At 48.6% G+C, this 17,007-nt stretch overlaps 2 protein-coding genes across 13 annotated transcripts in view; one reads left to right on the top strand and one right to left on the bottom strand.

Annotated features, from left to right (window-relative positions):
* The window catches only part of EDA (ectodysplasin A), a 283,804-nt gene extending 272,947 nt beyond the window's left edge, over positions 1–10,857 (top strand). The window contains exons 4-9 of one of the 12 annotated variants that reach the window (XM_011371449.2): positions 271–450; positions 1,701–1,735; positions 2,666–2,717; positions 5,018–5,139; positions 5,338–5,469; positions 6,947–10,857. In XM_011371449.2, the coding sequence (XP_011369751.1) occupies positions 271–450; positions 1,701–1,735; positions 2,666–2,717; positions 5,018–5,139; positions 5,338–5,469; positions 6,947–7,198 (773 nt within the window). In that variant the 3' untranslated portion in view covers positions 7,199–10,857. Of the gene's footprint in view, positions 1–270; positions 451–1,700; positions 1,736–2,665; positions 2,718–5,008; positions 5,140–5,337; positions 5,470–6,946 lie in introns of all 12 variants that reach the window. The other 11 variants (XM_011371453.2, XM_023537421.1, XM_011371452.2 and 8 more) reach the window with 11 other exon arrangements.
* Positions 10,858–11,947: 1,090 nt separating this feature from the next.
* Positions 11,948–17,007, bottom strand: part of AWAT2 (acyl-CoA wax alcohol acyltransferase 2) — a 6,760-nt gene continuing 1,700 nt past the window's right edge. The window contains 6 exon segments of the mRNA XM_023537450.1: positions 11,948–12,115; positions 12,325–12,524; positions 13,091–13,274; positions 13,493–13,698; positions 13,890–13,959; positions 14,340–14,447. Coding sequence (XP_023393218.1) covers positions 11,961–12,115; positions 12,325–12,524; positions 13,091–13,274; positions 13,493–13,698; positions 13,890–13,959; positions 14,340–14,447 — 923 coding nt within the window. The 3' untranslated portion in view covers positions 11,948–11,960.

Below are 17,007 nucleotides of genomic sequence, written 5' to 3'. Positions count from 1 at the left end.
TATAGCACTTCTACTTTCTTGTAAGTGTGTCTGTTTCTCTACTAGACTGAGCTCCTTGAGAGCTCTTTATTTCTATATCTTCAAATCCAGCTCTGTAAATGATTACTGATGAAAAGGCAGAGAGACACACAGAGAGACAGAGAGAGATAGTAAAGATGTTCAGCAGGACCTCCCAGAGGGCTGACTTTGTGTTCTCGGAAGTCAGTAGAACCCTGACAGTACACTCTCAGTAAAAAACTACAACTATAACACTGGATCTTGTCCTTTCAGGAAAGAAGGCAGGACCTCCTGGGCCCAATGGCCCCCCAGGACCTCCAGGACCTCCAGGACCCCAGGGGCCCCCAGGAATTCCAGGGATTCCTGGAATTCCAGGAACAACTGTTATGGGACCACCCGGACCTCCAGGTCCTCCCGGTCCTCAAGGACCTCCTGGCCTCCAGGGACCTTCTGGTGAGTTCCTAATTCCCCACCTCCCAGGCTCCTTGTCCTTACTCTAATAGAGCAAGCGTGGGTGATCCCAAGAGCAGATTCAGATGGCACTGGTGACATTGGTATGCAATGAGAAATGCAGGTCTCCTAGCTCAGTGTAGAGCTAAGGATCAAACAAGCCAGTAGGGCCTGACCTGTTCAATGCTTCTGTCACAAACTCTCCCTTATTCTACACCTCCCTGTAGTGGACCAGTAAATACATATGAGCCTGAGATAGAGGCCATGAGGGTTGGCTGGAGTTCTGGTAAGAAATGGATGGGGTTACTCTAATTCCCAGCATCTAGCTCCACAAGCTGATTAAGAAGCAGGCTATGGGGAAGAATGTTGAGGACTGGACAAAATAACCAACTCTAGGGCAGTCTCATCCCATGAACTCTGAAATGCCCTTCTCATAGAGGTTGACAAGTAGTCGCTGATGGTCAAGGAGTTGAAGACTTAGTAGTCACTCAGGCTGTGGTAGAAACAGACCCATGCACCAAGGTTGTCCTGTTAAGGAACCAAATGCTCCTTGCCCCCTGCATTGTGCATTCAAATAGCATTTACTCTCTTTGCACCTTTCCCTTTGGGCCCAGAAGGGCATCCAGGAGATACAGATGCAGTTCCAAACCTGACAAAAGTCAGACAGCCTAGGCTTTCATCAGCTGTTATTTCCTTCTCCTGCTCCCCTTTTATATCTTGGGGCATTAAAGAAACAAACTTTTCATAGCTGATTTCTCTAGATCCAAGAATTCTGCAGCAAGACTCAGCTTCTTCGACTCAGTTCAAACAGGACTAATCAGCGTTACCGTGTGTGCAAGACATGGACTTGGGGTTTTTTCCAATCTTTCCACAAATATTGAGCACTTTCTATATGTAGGAGATCTATTGATAACTGGTCCCTGTTCTCATCGAGTTCATATCCTAGAAGAGGAGACAGACAATTAAAAAAGCAAGATCAAACAGCATTGTCCCAGAGTCACACGGGGACAGGACAGCTCTGTCATCTGGCTCTGTGGGTGCTCAGTAGGGCTTGCCTTGGGCCAGCACTTTCCCTGCTGGGTGCCCGGCCCACTGAAGATGCAGGTCAGGGACTAGTAAGAGAAGGAAGGGGTGTCCTCTCATATCCCAGGGCTTGGCCACAGGGAGCAAGGCTCCCTGCCACTGCCTGCCTAGGTGAGGAGAAACGGAAGTAGAGAAAGCATGACCTCTGATTGACCTGTCCTATTTTTCAGGTGCTGCTGATAAAGCTGGAACCCGAGAAAACCAGGTTGGCTGGGAATTGCTTTCTTCCTGGGGAGGAGGGAAGGCCACAAGCTAGAGCCACCTTGGAGTTTGCTTCCTATTAAATTTACTGAGGCTGTATCCTGTGGGGATACCCTGGAGGTCCTGAGGTTATTCACTCACAGTCCCCTCTCACTTCTGAGTAGAAAAGCTTTGCCCCAGGGTCTACCCTTAGCTAAGAGAACTGAATCGTGCCACAGCCATTTCCCCATTCCACAGGAGACAGAATGTCACCATACCCAAGCTCGGTAGTCAGCTTAAATGAGCCGCCAGACAGGCCCGTTCACCTGGGCCTCGGACTTCCCAGCCACCTCAGACATGTTATTGGCACTCAGACCGCCTGGGATCAGGAGCTTCGAAGTTTAAGAGTGTGTCCTTAAAAATCAGTCAACCAGCTCCAGGCCAGGCCCAGCCTGGGCTCCTGCCTTAATGGCCAGAAGGGCTACTCCCTAGTCTCTGAGCTTTCTAGTCTGTCTCTGTCGGCACATTCTGCTGCCTTACCTCCTCTCATCTCAACCTCCCTCATTACAGCTGTTTGGCCACAGCTAAACCTACACAGCCGCAAGGTTCTTGATGGCTGGCAGGACACTTTTGCCTCCATCACCTCATTTGATCTTCAAACCTCCCTGTGAGAGAGGCCAGACAGAGATTCTTATAATCTCCACTGTACAGTTAGGGAAACGAGGCTCAGAAGTGTTACATTCAGCTCAGGTCACATAGCTAGGAAGTGGCCAAGCCACAAAATCATGTTACTATCTACTAGTTATGTGGTCACCAGCATCCCAAGACAGGGGAGAGGGGCAGAATTAGGATACGAAAGGGGACTAGAAGTCGGAGGTCGAAACATGGATCCTGGTGCCTGGGCAAGCAGTATTTCTCACAATGACCCCTCTCTCTATCCTTCTCATCCTGCCAGCCAGCTGTGGTGCATCTACAGGGCCAGGGGTCAGCGATCCAAGTCAAGAATGGTAAGAGTCAAAGCAGGCGCTCTCACTAAGAGGAGCTTCCAAATAACCACCCAGCCCCCTTCCCGGTTCCCCAGGGGCACCCTTGGCACTGGGGGTCATGCTCTACTCCATTTTGCCCTCTGTTGACTGTCCTGGGTAATTGCTTGCACCAAGACCAGTTGCTGCACCCAAATGGCAATTAGAAACGCTGATGAGGAAGCTAAAAGAGACTTGAGATTTCATGTAGACTGGGAATTCTTGGGAGATGGAAGTTGTTTCCGAGTCACCATGAGAATGTGTAGTTTGATCAACATGTTCACAATACGAATTAGAGAAGGTAAAAGTACATGAATTTAAATTCTTGTCTGATAGGTCAGGCGTTTCTCTCTGGGGGGGCATGTGATGCTAGTGTCTACAAAAAGGGGGAACAGGTTTAAGGAGGTTAAGAAACACTGACTTAATGTAATCCCCACATTAAAAAGAGATTGGATAACACTGAAATAAATCATCTTGCCTAATATTTGCGTGGTACTTTAGAGTTTTCAACATGCTTTCTTTGTCTTTTATTTTATTTGATCCTCACGACATCCCTGTGAGGTAGGTATTAGCTCCTTCTTACAGAGACAGACGCTGAAGCTCAGAGAGCTTAACTAACTGGCCCAAGACCTCAGTTAAGTGTGGGAGGTGGGATTCAAAGCTACAGCTGCCTGACTCTTTATACTGCACTATGCTACTTCAGTGATGTGTGTGTATACTCCACTGAATGGTTACGTTTATTTTTTGCCTCAAAGAGATGTGAACATTCATTAACGAACAGCATTTTGAAATAATGTCCAGTCCCCAGGGTGCACAAAGCGTAAAATGCATAAACTCCCCAAGAGCCTTGGGAGGCAGCAAGCCAGCCAAGATGCCAGCCGCTTACAGAGCTTGGAGGGGAAGGAGAGGGCCATGAGCGCAGGTACAGTCAATGAAGGTTAAGAAACCTGCCACATGGGGATGGCTTTAAAGATCCTGGTCAGCCCTGCACTGGCTAGGCTGAGCTTCCTTGATGATCTGGCTTAGCTGTACCATGGATACCTGACTTAACAGCCTCAGAAATATAAATAGAAACAGAATGGCACTAAAACCAAGTGGTCCTGTTGGTGCCAAGTGCCCTGGATCCCAGGGCCCTGGGTGGGCTGTGATCTCCACCTATCCATGAAGGAGTTAGACAGGCAGGAAATAGATTTGTTCGAGTGTCTGGATGGTAGCCTCAGTGTTTACTCTGTGCCAGAAGCTACCGGTTTTACTTGCATTACCACATCACAAGACTGGTTCCCACCTGTCTAGGCCCATCCCCAGTGGTCATCTCTGCTGGTCTGTGGTTCCGCTAGGAGCAGAAGCGAGGGGCCAGGGACGGGAGGATGTCATACAGAGCAGTTTTGAAGTGGCTGAGCTGGGCATCTTCTCCTACATCCTCCCCATCCACTTATCATCTCAAGGGAAGATGGCCAGCTCTTCCAGAAGGCTGCTTTCCTCACACCTCAGAGAGGCAAGCCTCCTGAGACTAGCCAAGGATGGATGTTCACACCGTAATTTCTTGGGTGAAGAATGGCCATTTTCTACAGAGAAGTCCTCCAGGGCTGAGCCTCTCGGTTCTTGAGTGGATGGTACCCCACTTTCTGTAGGATGGAAAGGGGAGCCTTTCCTCTACCCTCATATGCTGGCATGAAGTCTGACTGGCATGGAGTCTGACTTACCCCTCATCCCTAAGGTTCTCCAGGAAGGCAATTCCTTGAGCTATGTGGTTTCCTGGGGGCTCTGGGAGACTTTCCAGAAAGGAGTGGGCATGGTAGAATCTCTTAAGAAGGAGAAAATCCATGAACATATAAGATAGGAGAGACATCCAGGAGTTACGGCTAGTGAAATAAAATGGAATAATAAGACCTAGCCTGCCACTCAGTGTCTGAATTTTGCCTGTGCAGGCCTCAGAACAACAAAGAAAATAGGTCAGTGTGCCCACTTTCTTCCCACTCCACACCCCCAGGTTCGAGCTAGAAGGGGTTGGTTAAAGACCCTTCCAGATGGAAAGATCAGGAAAGGAGAGAGGAAGAGAGCCAGGTAGACCCCAGGGCCCTAAGGCCAGCTTGGCAGCCACTTTACAAACAGAGCGCTTTTTCTGCTTCCAAATGCCGCTGTTAAAGCTTGCCGTTCTGGACTATCCAGGTTGTATTGCGACAGGGGTGGGATTTGTGTGCTGATTGATATTTCTTGTTTCTACCGCCCAGATTATTCTGACATGTATTGAGTGACTGCCCTTCTCTCATACTGAGATCTTTCAGGTGGAGTGCTCAATGACTGGTCTCGCATCACTATGAACCCCAAGGTGTTTAAGCTACATCCCCGCAGCGGGGAGCTGGAGGTACTGGTGGACGGCACCTACTTCATCTATAGTCAGGTAGAAGTGAGTACGGTCTTAGGCCTAACTCTTCTTATATCCAGAATGCAGATCCGGTGCAGGCCACATAAGGGCACTGTGGAGCCAGCCAAGACTAGCCAATGGCTAACTTCCTGCTTTGGCGGGTGAGGGGGCTGGAGGCACCACACCTGGAAGGCCTTGAAAGCAGGAAACAGAGAGGGGGGCTGTTTGTTTTTTTCCTAGCCAGATATCATTGAAAAACTGAAAAGAGGCCCCTCCCACGCCCTGCCATCTGATTCCCTCCCTCAGGGCCCCAACGCCTTGCTTCCCTTGCTAAGCTGTCTGGTTCTACTGCCAAACTTGAAGTCTGTCTCGGTAAGTTCTTTGAAAGTCAGTTCCAGGAGTGCTGAGAACCCCTTCCCCCCACGGCCTAGCTTTGTCATGAAACTCCACCTCAAAGGATTTCTGACTGTCTTTCCTTCCTCTTTCTGCTGTTTGTTTCTCTACCTTTCTGTTTCTGTTATTCTTGCCTCCTTCCTGGCATCGTTCTCCCTCTGCATTTGTCCTAGTCCCACCCAGGGCCCACTCCCCTGGTCTGCAAGTGCCCATCCACTTTCACCCCCGTCACTTAGCCCCACTGGGTGGCTCCTCAGAGACAGAGGTAGATTAGCCTTGAAGTTAGGGCTTCCATGAGGAAGGCAGCAGGCAGGCGGGTGGATGGGTGTTGGAGCCAGCAGAAGGGCCTCACAGGATAGTGGCCAGAGAAGGTAGGCTAACGAGCATTTGCTACGCCCGCCAAGCATCTTGGCACGGATCAGGTCCTGATCCAAGAAATTGGGTATTGTCTGAATACAGTGCTCCCTCCTGAAGAGCTCATGGAGGGAACAAGCTTTATGAAAGTGATTTAGGGTGAGAGATGAGGGTCCCAATCCCCAGGGTGCACATGGGTGTAATCTCAATGTCCTATGGGCCATTTGTCCTAAACTCCATTGTCAGGGGAGGGAGTGATCAAGCTCAGGGTGGGATGTGACAGGTAAGAGTAGTGAAGGATAAAAAATTAATTTTCTGGGCCTACAAGAGACTTGGGAGTGGCCTCAGGGTCTTGACACCTTGTATGCTGGGAAAATTTCCGTGACAGCAGGCCATTGAACCTAGCTGAGCAGTTCCTTCTGGCCACAAAGTACAGTTAGGCACCTCGGTTTTGCCCTTTCAAATTCTTTCTCATTTGTGGTGGATAGCTCTCTATCTCTGTGGATCTGTTTCCTCAATCATCAGATGAGAGGGTCGAGGGACACTGAGAATCAGTGAGAGGAAACCAGCCACCGTAGGGGGGTGGTGGGGAGTCTGCAAGCTGAGTGAGCGGCCAGCATTAAAGAGCTGAAGGAATGGCAACTTGTCACTTTCCCCTCTCTGGGAAATCAGTGACTTCTCAGTTTATCTACAAATAGTCCTTGGGGCCTGAAGCTGGAAGTTAGTCTATATTCCTTTGTGTGTGTTGCACTGATTGAGTACCTGCTTTGTGCAGAGCAGTGTGCTTCCCACCAGAGGGGACAGCGGTGATGGGGAAGGGATAGAGGCAAACAAGGCATGGTTATTGCCCTCGCAGTTTACAGCTGCTATGCTGACGAAGGAAAGATTTTCTCAGCCGATCGAGCCCCATGGGGTCGGAGAAGGACAGTGTATAAGCCTGTCACCCCTCCTTTCCTGTCAGCTAACTAGCATGCCTGCCGGTGGCACTGCCCCTTCCCAAGGTGTACTGGCAGCTCATCTGCGGAGGCCCATCTGTCCATTGCGGGGAGGTCCCCCTCTAGTGCCACGCTCCCCCAAACCCTCCATGCCACCTCTCGCTCAGGTGTACTACATCAACTTCACGGACTTCGCCAGCTACGAGGTGGTGGTGGATGAGAGGCCCTTTCTGCAGTGTACGCGCAGCATCGAGACGGGCAAGACCAACTACAACACCTGTTACACCGCAGGCGTCTGCCTCCTCAAAGCCAGGCAGAAGATCGCCGTGAAGATGGTGCACGCCGACATCTCCATCAACATGAGCAAGCACACCACCTTCTTTGGGGCCATTAGGCTGGGCGAGGCCCCCGCATCGTAGATTCCCCCGTCTTGCCCCTGCCTTTGCCCTTGCCCCAGGTTTGGGAGCTGGGACTCCTGGAACATCTAAGAGCTGCTGTGGAGTGAGGTATATGGGTGTTGCAGCTGCAGAGACAAATGCCCCACTGCTATTTATTCCCTAGTGACACCAGGATGACGAGGCCTGCTTGCCTTTCCAGAATGACTTTGAGTTAACAGGACAGTCGATGGAGCCCCAGGGTTTACATGAAGCAGAACCTTCTTACTTGGCTCCATGTCGACTGGCATACAGTCTTCAACCTCAAGATCCCCGTTGTCAGTTATTGTTTGTTGCACTAAAGCGAGGGTCCAGAGCAGCAGGTGAGAAAAAACAGAGGTGCAGTCAAGACTGTGGGGACAACTGCTGATTCCAAGAGGGCTGCTGCTCCTCTCAGGTGGGGCTGGGGACAGGGGTGGGGAGGGGTAGAGACCAGGGGAGAAAGCTGCCCGGCAGCGGAATTATCGTCACTGCCCTGCGTTGCATGCAGCCAGCCAGTGGGCCACAGTGCTTTTCCCACTCAGGCTGAGAGCCATGTCGTGGCAGCTCAGCAAGCTTTGGGGCCAGGCAGTGTGCTCTTCCTTGGAGTGATTGCAAGGAATGGCCACAAACCTTCCTGTATACAAACCTGAAGCCAGACTTGGGGTCACATGTATTTCATTTTGTTTACAACTGTGCTTCAGGCTCAGAAAACTCCCTGGGTCCCCTCTTGATTGCCCCCCTTCCCAACCTGACTAGAACTCGTCTTCTTTCTCCACAGAGCCTACCTCTGTCTGAGACAAGTGCCTAACCTGGTACCTGTGCTTATGTGGGTTTGGGGTACTCTTTAGATTACCTGGGCACAAAGAGAATTTTCCATTTATTAAGCAACACAAATATTCATCTAGTCATGTTGTGTCCGGGGTAAATAAAGTGTTGGAATGGATGACCTGCAGAAGTCCCTTCAAATCCTAATCTTCAGGCAGCTACCTTAATGGCCTACTAAAACTCCCAAACCCTAGCCTGCCCTTGGGCATCAGCGAGGTACAGCTTTTCTACCTGACTTGGAAGGGATGAGAGGTGGAGATAGGACAGGGTTTTTATCAAGTTTGCTACAAGCCAAGTGGTCATTAGCCCAGACCTTAGCTGAAAGGACAGCAGCTGATGCCCCACTCAGCCTTCTTTTCTTCATTCTGGCTTCAGAAAGCCACAGAAAAGCAGTCACCATGGATTCTGGTGCTGCTCCCCTGAATTAAGGCTCAAGAGAAGCCAGCATCTAGGCGTTGGGAGGGTTCTGCCTTCTAGTCTGGTGCAAAGACATGTCCCCACTTCCCCAAGCTTCCCACCAGGTCATATGGTAGGACGATTCAAGGGCCTTATTTCTAACTGCCTGGGCCCAGCCTGACTCCTGGTTGTTGTGTCCAGCCCATAGCTGAGAGGGCTGATCTTGTATAGCCTGCTACTCTTGCTCTTCTCGAGGAGATGGGGAATAAGTCTCTTTAGGCAGCTGAAATGTACCAAGAGCAACAGGTACTCATTTCTCTGCTGTGCTTTCCCTTTCTAAGCAACTACACTGCTTAGCCCTTCAAGCCCTTCACAGGAGGTGGTAGGCTGTGGTGCCATTGTCTGGTTTCTAATAATAGCCTTGCACCCCCAGGGAGGCAAATTTTAGGCACGTGTCTGGCCCTGGCTCCTTTAAAGCGCCTTAGTCCTAAGTTATAGCGGGAACAGGTGAGAATTTCTCCTTAAAGTTTGGAAAGTACTTTCTCTCTTATTATTTTCTTTGATAATATTACAAATCCCATTGTCTAGATGAGGCTCAGAGAGGTTAAGTGCTTTGACTAGTATCTTACCCAGCTTAACTCACACGCCTGGGGCTTCCTTTAGCCAGGTCTGACTCAAAAATCATTCCATTGCACTGCAGTGTTGTGTTGAATTTGGGATCCAGAAAGAAGCAATGAAAGTGGTGATGTGGACCCCAAATCCTTGAGGGTCCTAGGGAGGCATGCAGAGATGCTCATTTTCATCCCTTGGTGATAATTCCTGTTCTCTTGGCTGCAAGGGGCTCTGTGGCAAAAGAGTAGAACGTTTCTTTGGGAAACAGCCATCAGCCTCAGAGCTGGCTCTTGTGTTCAGAAGAATCATCTTGGCACCATGTCCAAGCAGTGGGCTTTAGCACCCACAGAAATGATATCACTCGTATTCTTTCACCCACCCAACAAACCAATTGCAAGTAAGGTCTTCCTTTGGTTGCTCTGCAGTTGGGTTACAGGAGCTGGCCAACTTCCCACAGCTACTAAGTGACTACATATCTCTTTCCACCATACCACTGAGAACTTGGTACCCCAGGATTGCTCAGGGATGGAGGGAAGAGCAAGGACTGTTCCTAAAGCCAAAATGCTGTGAGCAAATGGAAGGACAAGGCTTCATAATTGTGCCCCTAAAGGACATTCTGATACCCAGCCTAGTCTCCCAATATGGAGGGGATTAGACAGGAAATAAGATTCTCACAGGACCTTTTATGCATTTTGAACCCTCAAAAGGCACCCTAGAGGGAGGGCTTCATGATGGAAACCATAGGTAGCTGGGGAGCCCTGTTGCAGCCAAGTTATTGCCAAAGTAGTGAAGCAACTTACTAATAAGAGAATGTGGAAATAGATTTACCATTTGGAAATATGTTGATGTGACTTTACCAGAGGGCTAAGGCTAGCATGGAGAATGGGACAAGGACATTGGTAAGCAAGCAGATGACAAGTTTGAAGGAGAAATGCATAGCAGAATCCTTTGCCAGCTGCTAGGAATTCATCAGCCAAAGCTGGCACGAAAGGTAGCCATCAGGGCTGCTCAGTCCCTGGCTCCTTGGAAAATGTAATCTTTGCCTTATTTCCCCTTCATTAATCCTGAGCCAGATTTTTTTTTCTGAGCAGGAAAGGGCTAGAAACCCTGCAGGTAGAAAAGACTTTGATCCATGTATGAGTACGTGTTTTATGTATCTTCTGGTGGATGCAAATAGAGAAAGTTAGAGCTAGAAAGACCCTTAGAGAGAATCTAGCCCAATCTGCATTGTATCCCATTTTACTCATGTGGAAACTGAGGCCCAGAAAGGGAGGGTGGCCTACCCAAGGTGAACAAGCCATGACTTGCACTCAACAGAGTGACAGGGTCAAGCTGTACCTGTCCCACTCGGCCCCCTTTAGGAACCTGGCCACACAAGGAGAGAGTAGCTACAGCTTTTATCAGAAGTCTTCCTCCCTTTAAGGCATTCTCCCAACTCCTGCCTCTAGACTGGAAGGCTCTGGACTATCCTAACACTAGGAAGTCCTGAGGCTGCCCTGGCATGGCCTCCCCTGGTCCTGCCTGGAGGCTCCTCTAGACCATGTGAGCACAAAGAAGGAGCTGGATTTTTTCTTTTAATATGTTTCAGGGCTCTCTCCAAGGGGAGTTGGGGTGTATCATTTCTTTATTCAAAAAGCTTTCAGCTGGGGGGGTGGGCTTTGTCATGAGAATGGCCTGGAGCAGGCCCAGTGCTGCTTTGGGGGTCAGCACCCAGTGTGAGATGCTGTGTATATAAACTATACATACTGTATATAAACTGGGATGTAAGTTTGTGTAAATTAATGGTTTATTCTTTGCAAATAAAGCTTTTTTTCTCTCTGTTGTTGAAATCAGCTTGAGCACTTACTGCATGCTAGATGCTTCTTTGCAAGGGATGCCATACATGAGCTAGGGGAAAGACCAAGACACCCATCTCAGAGGCGGGCAATGGAAGGAAGGAAGATAGTCTGAATTTGCTGTCAGAACATCCCACCTCCTCTCTGTGCCCAAGACCACACAGAACCACCTCCATCACTGTAGGTCTTTTCCTATAACTGCACCCTCAGCTTGAGACTGTGGCATCTATGACCGAGATTTCAGGCCCAGGGCAAAAACAGCCTCTACCTCCCTATGATGTGTCACCCAAGTTTGCAGATGGTAGGACCAATGTTCAAAGACTAAATAGTTCACCCAGGGTCACCCAATTAGAAAGGTTGCTTAGACTTTCAAAGGACTGTTGACAAGGCTGTACTCTGTAAACTTACTTGTAAACATTGAGATGCCATGAAATTTAGGGCATTGTTTGCTCAGGGACAGGAAATGGGCAAAATGACTATGGAAGAATAATTTTGTACAGCTCTCCCAATTTACAAAGTTCAATCACATTCGATACCATTTGATCTTCCCAACAGCCTTTGAGGTAAGCAGAGGAGGGCTCATTAGTTCCATTTTACAGATGAGGAAACTGAGGCTCAGAGCTGACTGACCGCTCCAAGTCACAAGGGTTGAAGGCGGTGGAACCTGAACTCAAAGTCCACTGGATTTCAAGGCACCCAGTCCTGCAGGAGTCTTCATACTAGAAGGTTGGACTGCTTAAGATCTAAAGAAGGAGAGGTGCGTGGGGAGCACAAGTAGTATCAGAAGATAAGCTCTTTATTCTGTTCATTGTTTTCCTCAATGCTAATGAGTGGGCATATGCAAGGGACCCTAAAGGGCACCTCTCCCCAAGGACTTCCCTGCCTTTTGGGGCCACCTCTCTCGTGTCCCCAAGGAAAAGGCAGAGAAGAGATGGAAGGAGGAGAGACATGAAGGAGGAAGAAAACAACCAAATGGACAGCCCCTCCTCACATCGAGGACCAGCCAAATCAGGAGCAGGACCCATGTAGGTAACGTCTGTCCCATTTCACCAGTTCCACAACGTACGGCCAGGATGAGAGGCTACTGGAGATGTCTGTCAATTTATCACCAGCTCCTGAGTTTCTGACATGCCATACTTGGACTTGTGCTCGTCAAATAGTTTCCTCAGGGCATCAATATAGAGTGTGTGGTATTGAGCCACAATATCCTTGCTTGGCTGTTCAATCTTGGGCACAAATATGGGCTTCCTAACTGCCAGAGCAGACAGAGAAGGAAAAGAGAGAACAGCAACTCCTTAGGATGGGCTTCAGGCCTGAGGTCCAGCTTCTTCCCATCCTTACCCCCACCTCATCATTCATACTGGTCAGCCTCCCTGTCTCTGGACACAGCCAAAGCCAAGGTTCAGCGTCAAAACTGGATCTATATCCTAGACAAGGCTGCCAGCAGAAGGGCTCACTCACCAACGGTGGTTACAGGCTGAGCATAGGGTAACAAGCCCCAGGAGTTCTCAGTGAAGCCGCGCCCATAGAAAGCACAAGGGTAGATGTGTGTCAATCTCCGGAACAACTTCTGGAAGCAATTGACCAAGCCTCCGGGATGGAAAATGTGCTGATCGTAGAGGTCTGTCTCCCCAAAGGCATAGGTAGGGATTAGAGCTGCCCTGCAGAGGAAAAGCATGTACTTTGATGGCCAGAAAGGTAGGGACTCTGCTGAAAGCCAGACATACTGACCACCAGTGGTCCCTGGGTCTTCCTATAGGCTTCTTGACCCCTAACTTAGCTGGGCTTAGGTCCAGGCCAAGTGTGAGGGCCAAGTGGTCTACCGCTGCCTGTGGGGCAATGAAGGAGCAAGCTAAAGGAATCAAGATCCAACCATCCTAGGAACTCACGGTCTGAAACATGGAAAGGTAGGACCTAAGGAACATTTCATTTAGTCTCCTTTCCTTTGATCTGCATAGTAATTTTACCTTTCTCTGAGGTGGGGTGGCAGCCAGTCACCTGTCACAGAGGGACTGGCCCAGATGAGAGGCTGGTGTGAAGGAAACCAGTCTTCGGGCTGGCCCACTAGCCTTTCCTCATAAGTAGAAATGCCTTAGGACCCAGCAGCCCAGATTTTACTCCAACACAAAAGCAGCTTCCTCTGCAATTTTAGATATAATTTCCTCAAAATCCCTTCCTCCTTCTCTGGTCGACTTTTGGAACCCCTCTCCCCAGTCTGGAGCAGAACTGTCCTTATCCATGCTGAAGAGCCTTGTACGCAAAGCCAGTTCGCCTCTTTAAGAACAAGGTATTAGAGCCTGGTATGCTATATTCACACTCAGCCAGGCTACCAGGTATCAAAATCAACATGTTGCCTGTGCCCTTATGGGTAAGCAGAAAGTCTATGGAAGAACGGCTCACAGAGCAGGCTCCTAGCAGGCAGAAAAAGCCAAAAGGTCAATGGCCAGTTCCCAAACCTAGCTTTCCTCCCTACCTCTTCAAAGGAGGGGAGAACCTCATATCAGGCAGGTGAGCTTGGGACAGCTTTTTAAGACCAGAGGGGATCACAGAGTTGGCCTTGCTCTCACCCACTCCCCCAACACTTCTTCCTCATTCTTGCTTTGGCTTTATGCCCTATGAGCCAACTCACCTACAGACATGAGATAGTCTCTGAAGAAAGACAGCCAGAAAAAGGCTCCCAGTGTGAGAAGATAAGGGGTGATGCCAGGAAAGAGCTTGCCGAAGTCTGATCTATCTCTGCCAAAGTTACCAAAGCAAGAATGGGCCAGGAACCCATGAGGGTGGTAGACCACAATGTAGTTGTGGTTGGGGGATATATCATGAGTCTTCACAAGCCGTGGAAGAAAGTGGAGTCAGGAAGGATATGGCCATGGAAGAGGACTGCTATGTCTTTCCATGCAGGTTGGGTAACATATTACTTTAGGGGGCATCATTCTCATGGGCCTTGATGTGAGTAATGCCCCTAACCCCCATCCTGGACTTTGGTCTGGGCCCAGGGCCCACGTGGGGATCTGGGGCTACTCGCCTTTAGTGGGAAGTAATTACAGTACTGTTTCCACAGGTTCCAACGCCTAACATAGGAAACCTGGTGGCCACCTGAAAACGGAGCCAATGTAGCCAAGGTTTGCTCAGCCTAATTGTCTTCTTCAGAGTTCTTTTGAGCCTGCCGCAAGGTACTCTCACCCCCTGCTGCTTCCTGGCCTCTTAAATGACAACCAGGATAGCCTAAGTATGTTAGGGCCATTGTAGGACAGGCCTACATTTCCGCTTTACTAGCTGCCCCTCCCCTAACCCACTACAGTTCTGATCTGGGTCTTCCTAGCACCTTAAAAAGACCCCTTCCCACAGCTTCTCTAACCCAGGGAAGGACAGGCTGAAGGGCTGCCTGGGAATTGGCCAGAGTTGCTCAGGATTATAAGAAGAGAAGAGGAAAGAGCATGTGGCAGATAGCAAAACAGTCCCAGTAGGACACTTACCTCACTCAGGGGCCTTCCAGTCAAAAGCCATCCAGGTGAGGATGAGCAGAGTGACAAACCAGTATAGCGTGAACAGCAGGTAGAGAGTGCTAGTGACCACAAGTAATTCTGCAGGAAGCCCATCCCAGAGTTAATGACTTGTAAACAGTTCCTCAGGCTTGCCCTGCCTCCAGGGCTCTGTCCACCCCAAGGTCACAGACACTCTCAGCCATGCTCACTCAATGCTTTCACTTCCTCACCTTGGCACACAGGCCCACGTGATCACATTCCCAGCCCCCCACCTCCTCTCTGGCTTTAGAAACCTGTTTCGGGTCTAGAAGACAAGGTGTTTTCTTCCCCAGCCATGATCCATGCAATAAGCCCTCTATACCCCAAGACCTGCTCCAGCACTGCTCTGGGTGGCGTTCAATAGCCGAGAGCCACTGGTGGGTCACACTGATCTGGCCACCAGAGATTGGAAGTCCTACAAAGACAGAGCCAGGAAGAGTTTTCCTCCAACTAGCACTTTCCTCTGCATCTCTGCAAAGTATCAGTGGAAAGGATGCCAGAGAAAGAGAAGACCCACCTTCAGCCAGGATAGGAGCACACATGATGGCAAACAAGAAACAAAGGCAAGTGTAAGCTGGGATAGAATAAAGTTGAGGCCATGTTAAGCTCCAATAAGATTAGGAACACTGTGAGTTAACATAGTTACGACAGATTTAATGACCCATGGGGAGCCACATTCACTCAGAATTTTTCCTGGACTCAGTTTTTAGGACAGCCATGAATAAGACTCTGTGAGAGAAAATGGATCAAACTAAAGGTGAGAAAAGACAGAAATTGAACATGGCAGATTGAACAGTTTTTATCTTGACTCCTTCCTGGAGCCTTACAAAAATTACCATGAGAATGTTTTAAAACATATATATCCACAAGGAGAAAGAGAGAGATGCCAGTGGTGGGTGAGAGATATCGGTAAAATGTTTGCTGGCTGGATAGTATAAAGAGCCCTCTGGGACAGCTTTCTCCCTCTACTCATCCCCTCTGCCAGCTCACACTGGGACCTGAACCCTCAGTCTTGCCTTCTCCTTTTCTCCCATATCTTCTGAGCATCAAGTTTCATTAATTCTACTCCAATTTCCTGAATTTCTCTTCTCATTTTATCTTCTCTCCATCCTGATTACTGTTGATGTGGCCCAAATCCCACCATCTCTTACATGAGTCATTGCAACAGCCTCTTCCTATAATCTCTTTGCTACAAAGCGCTATAGTGATCTCTTATAAACACAAATATGATGCCATTGCCCTGTGACAAACCCAAACATGGCTCCACATAACCATCAAGAAACAGTCTAAACTCTTTCCCGTAGTTTACAATGTCCTGCACAATCTGTCCCCTGCCTGCTTCTCCAGTCTCCTGTTTCTTCTCTCTCCCATTCATTCATCCATTCATTTACTCATTCAATATCTATCTATTGAGTGTCAATTATGTGCCTCTCACCCCCTCATCCCACTTATCCACTGGCAGCTCCTCAAATGCTTTATGCTCTCTCCTCACCCTATGTTGCTCACTCTGCCCACAACACTCTTCCTTCTTCACCTATTTCATATTTGTCCTTCAAGAACCAACTCAAAGTCAATAGAAAAACAGGCAAAAGTTATGAATTGGCAGCTAATAGAAAAGGAAATACTAATTGCTAATAAATATATGAAAAGATGCTCGACCTAAGTCACAGTTAAGCAAGTAAGAAATAAGGCTACAACTTACTATTTACCTATCACTTTTGGTTGGAGGAAGTAAGTAGCATGCATGAATTCTTCACTCTTTTTCCTTGCCCTGCTGTGGTAATCTCTCAAACCACATTTCACAACATCACAATTTGGTGGGACCTCTATTAGCCTGAACATTTGTGTCCACAGAGAACATAGACTTCCACCAACCTATGTTGGACATTTAACATGACCAGTAAATAAACATTTGCTTGGTTAAGCTACAGAGATTTCAGGGTTAATTTGTTACCATGGCCTACCTAGGCCATCCCAATTAATACACTTGAATATACCCATTTCACAAATGAAGAAAACAAGACTCAAAGACAATACTTAACTTACTAAAGGTGCACAGATAGTAAGTACTAGAGCTGGGATTTGAATGTAGGCAGTCTGGCTCCAGAGCCTGTGCTTTTAACACCTATATTTTACTGTCCCTTAGCTATAGGTGTGGTGTGTGTGTGTGTGTGTATCTATAAATTTTGGCTATATACACGTACATACACACACACAAAGAAAACATTATCAGTGGTTACCTCTGAGGAGAGAGATTAGGAACTGGATTGCGAAAGGACAGATATTAGCCTAGAGGCCCCAACCCCCTCCCTACATGTAACCTGGCCCAGGGTGACCTTCAATAAATGATTATGAATCCACCAATGCAGTGTCAGGTCCTAGGCCTTGGGGACTCTGCTCTCTTCTGAGAACACAGTGGCAGTAAGGGGAGCGGGGAGGGTGGTAGTGAGCTAAGTTTGTGAGAATAGGACAAGAACTCAAAAACAGAACAGAACCCAATGTCCTAAAGTTTCTGAGTCAGAGCAGGGTCAACAGGCAGGAACTGGTTGCAGGTGCCATAAGGATGCTGACTCTGCTTTCTGAGAAAACTGGAGCCAAGGCCAAAGAAGATAATGGCCTT

The sequence above is a fragment of the Pteropus vampyrus genome, unplaced genomic scaffold (assembly GCF_000151845.1).
Source record: "Pteropus vampyrus isolate Shadow unplaced genomic scaffold, Pvam_2.0 Scaffold191, whole genome shotgun sequence".
Lineage (NCBI taxonomy): Eukaryota > Metazoa > Chordata > Mammalia > Chiroptera > Pteropodidae > Pteropus > Pteropus vampyrus.
Note: the sequence above shows the minus strand (reverse complement) of the source record. Positions and strands in the feature narration are given on the sequence as shown.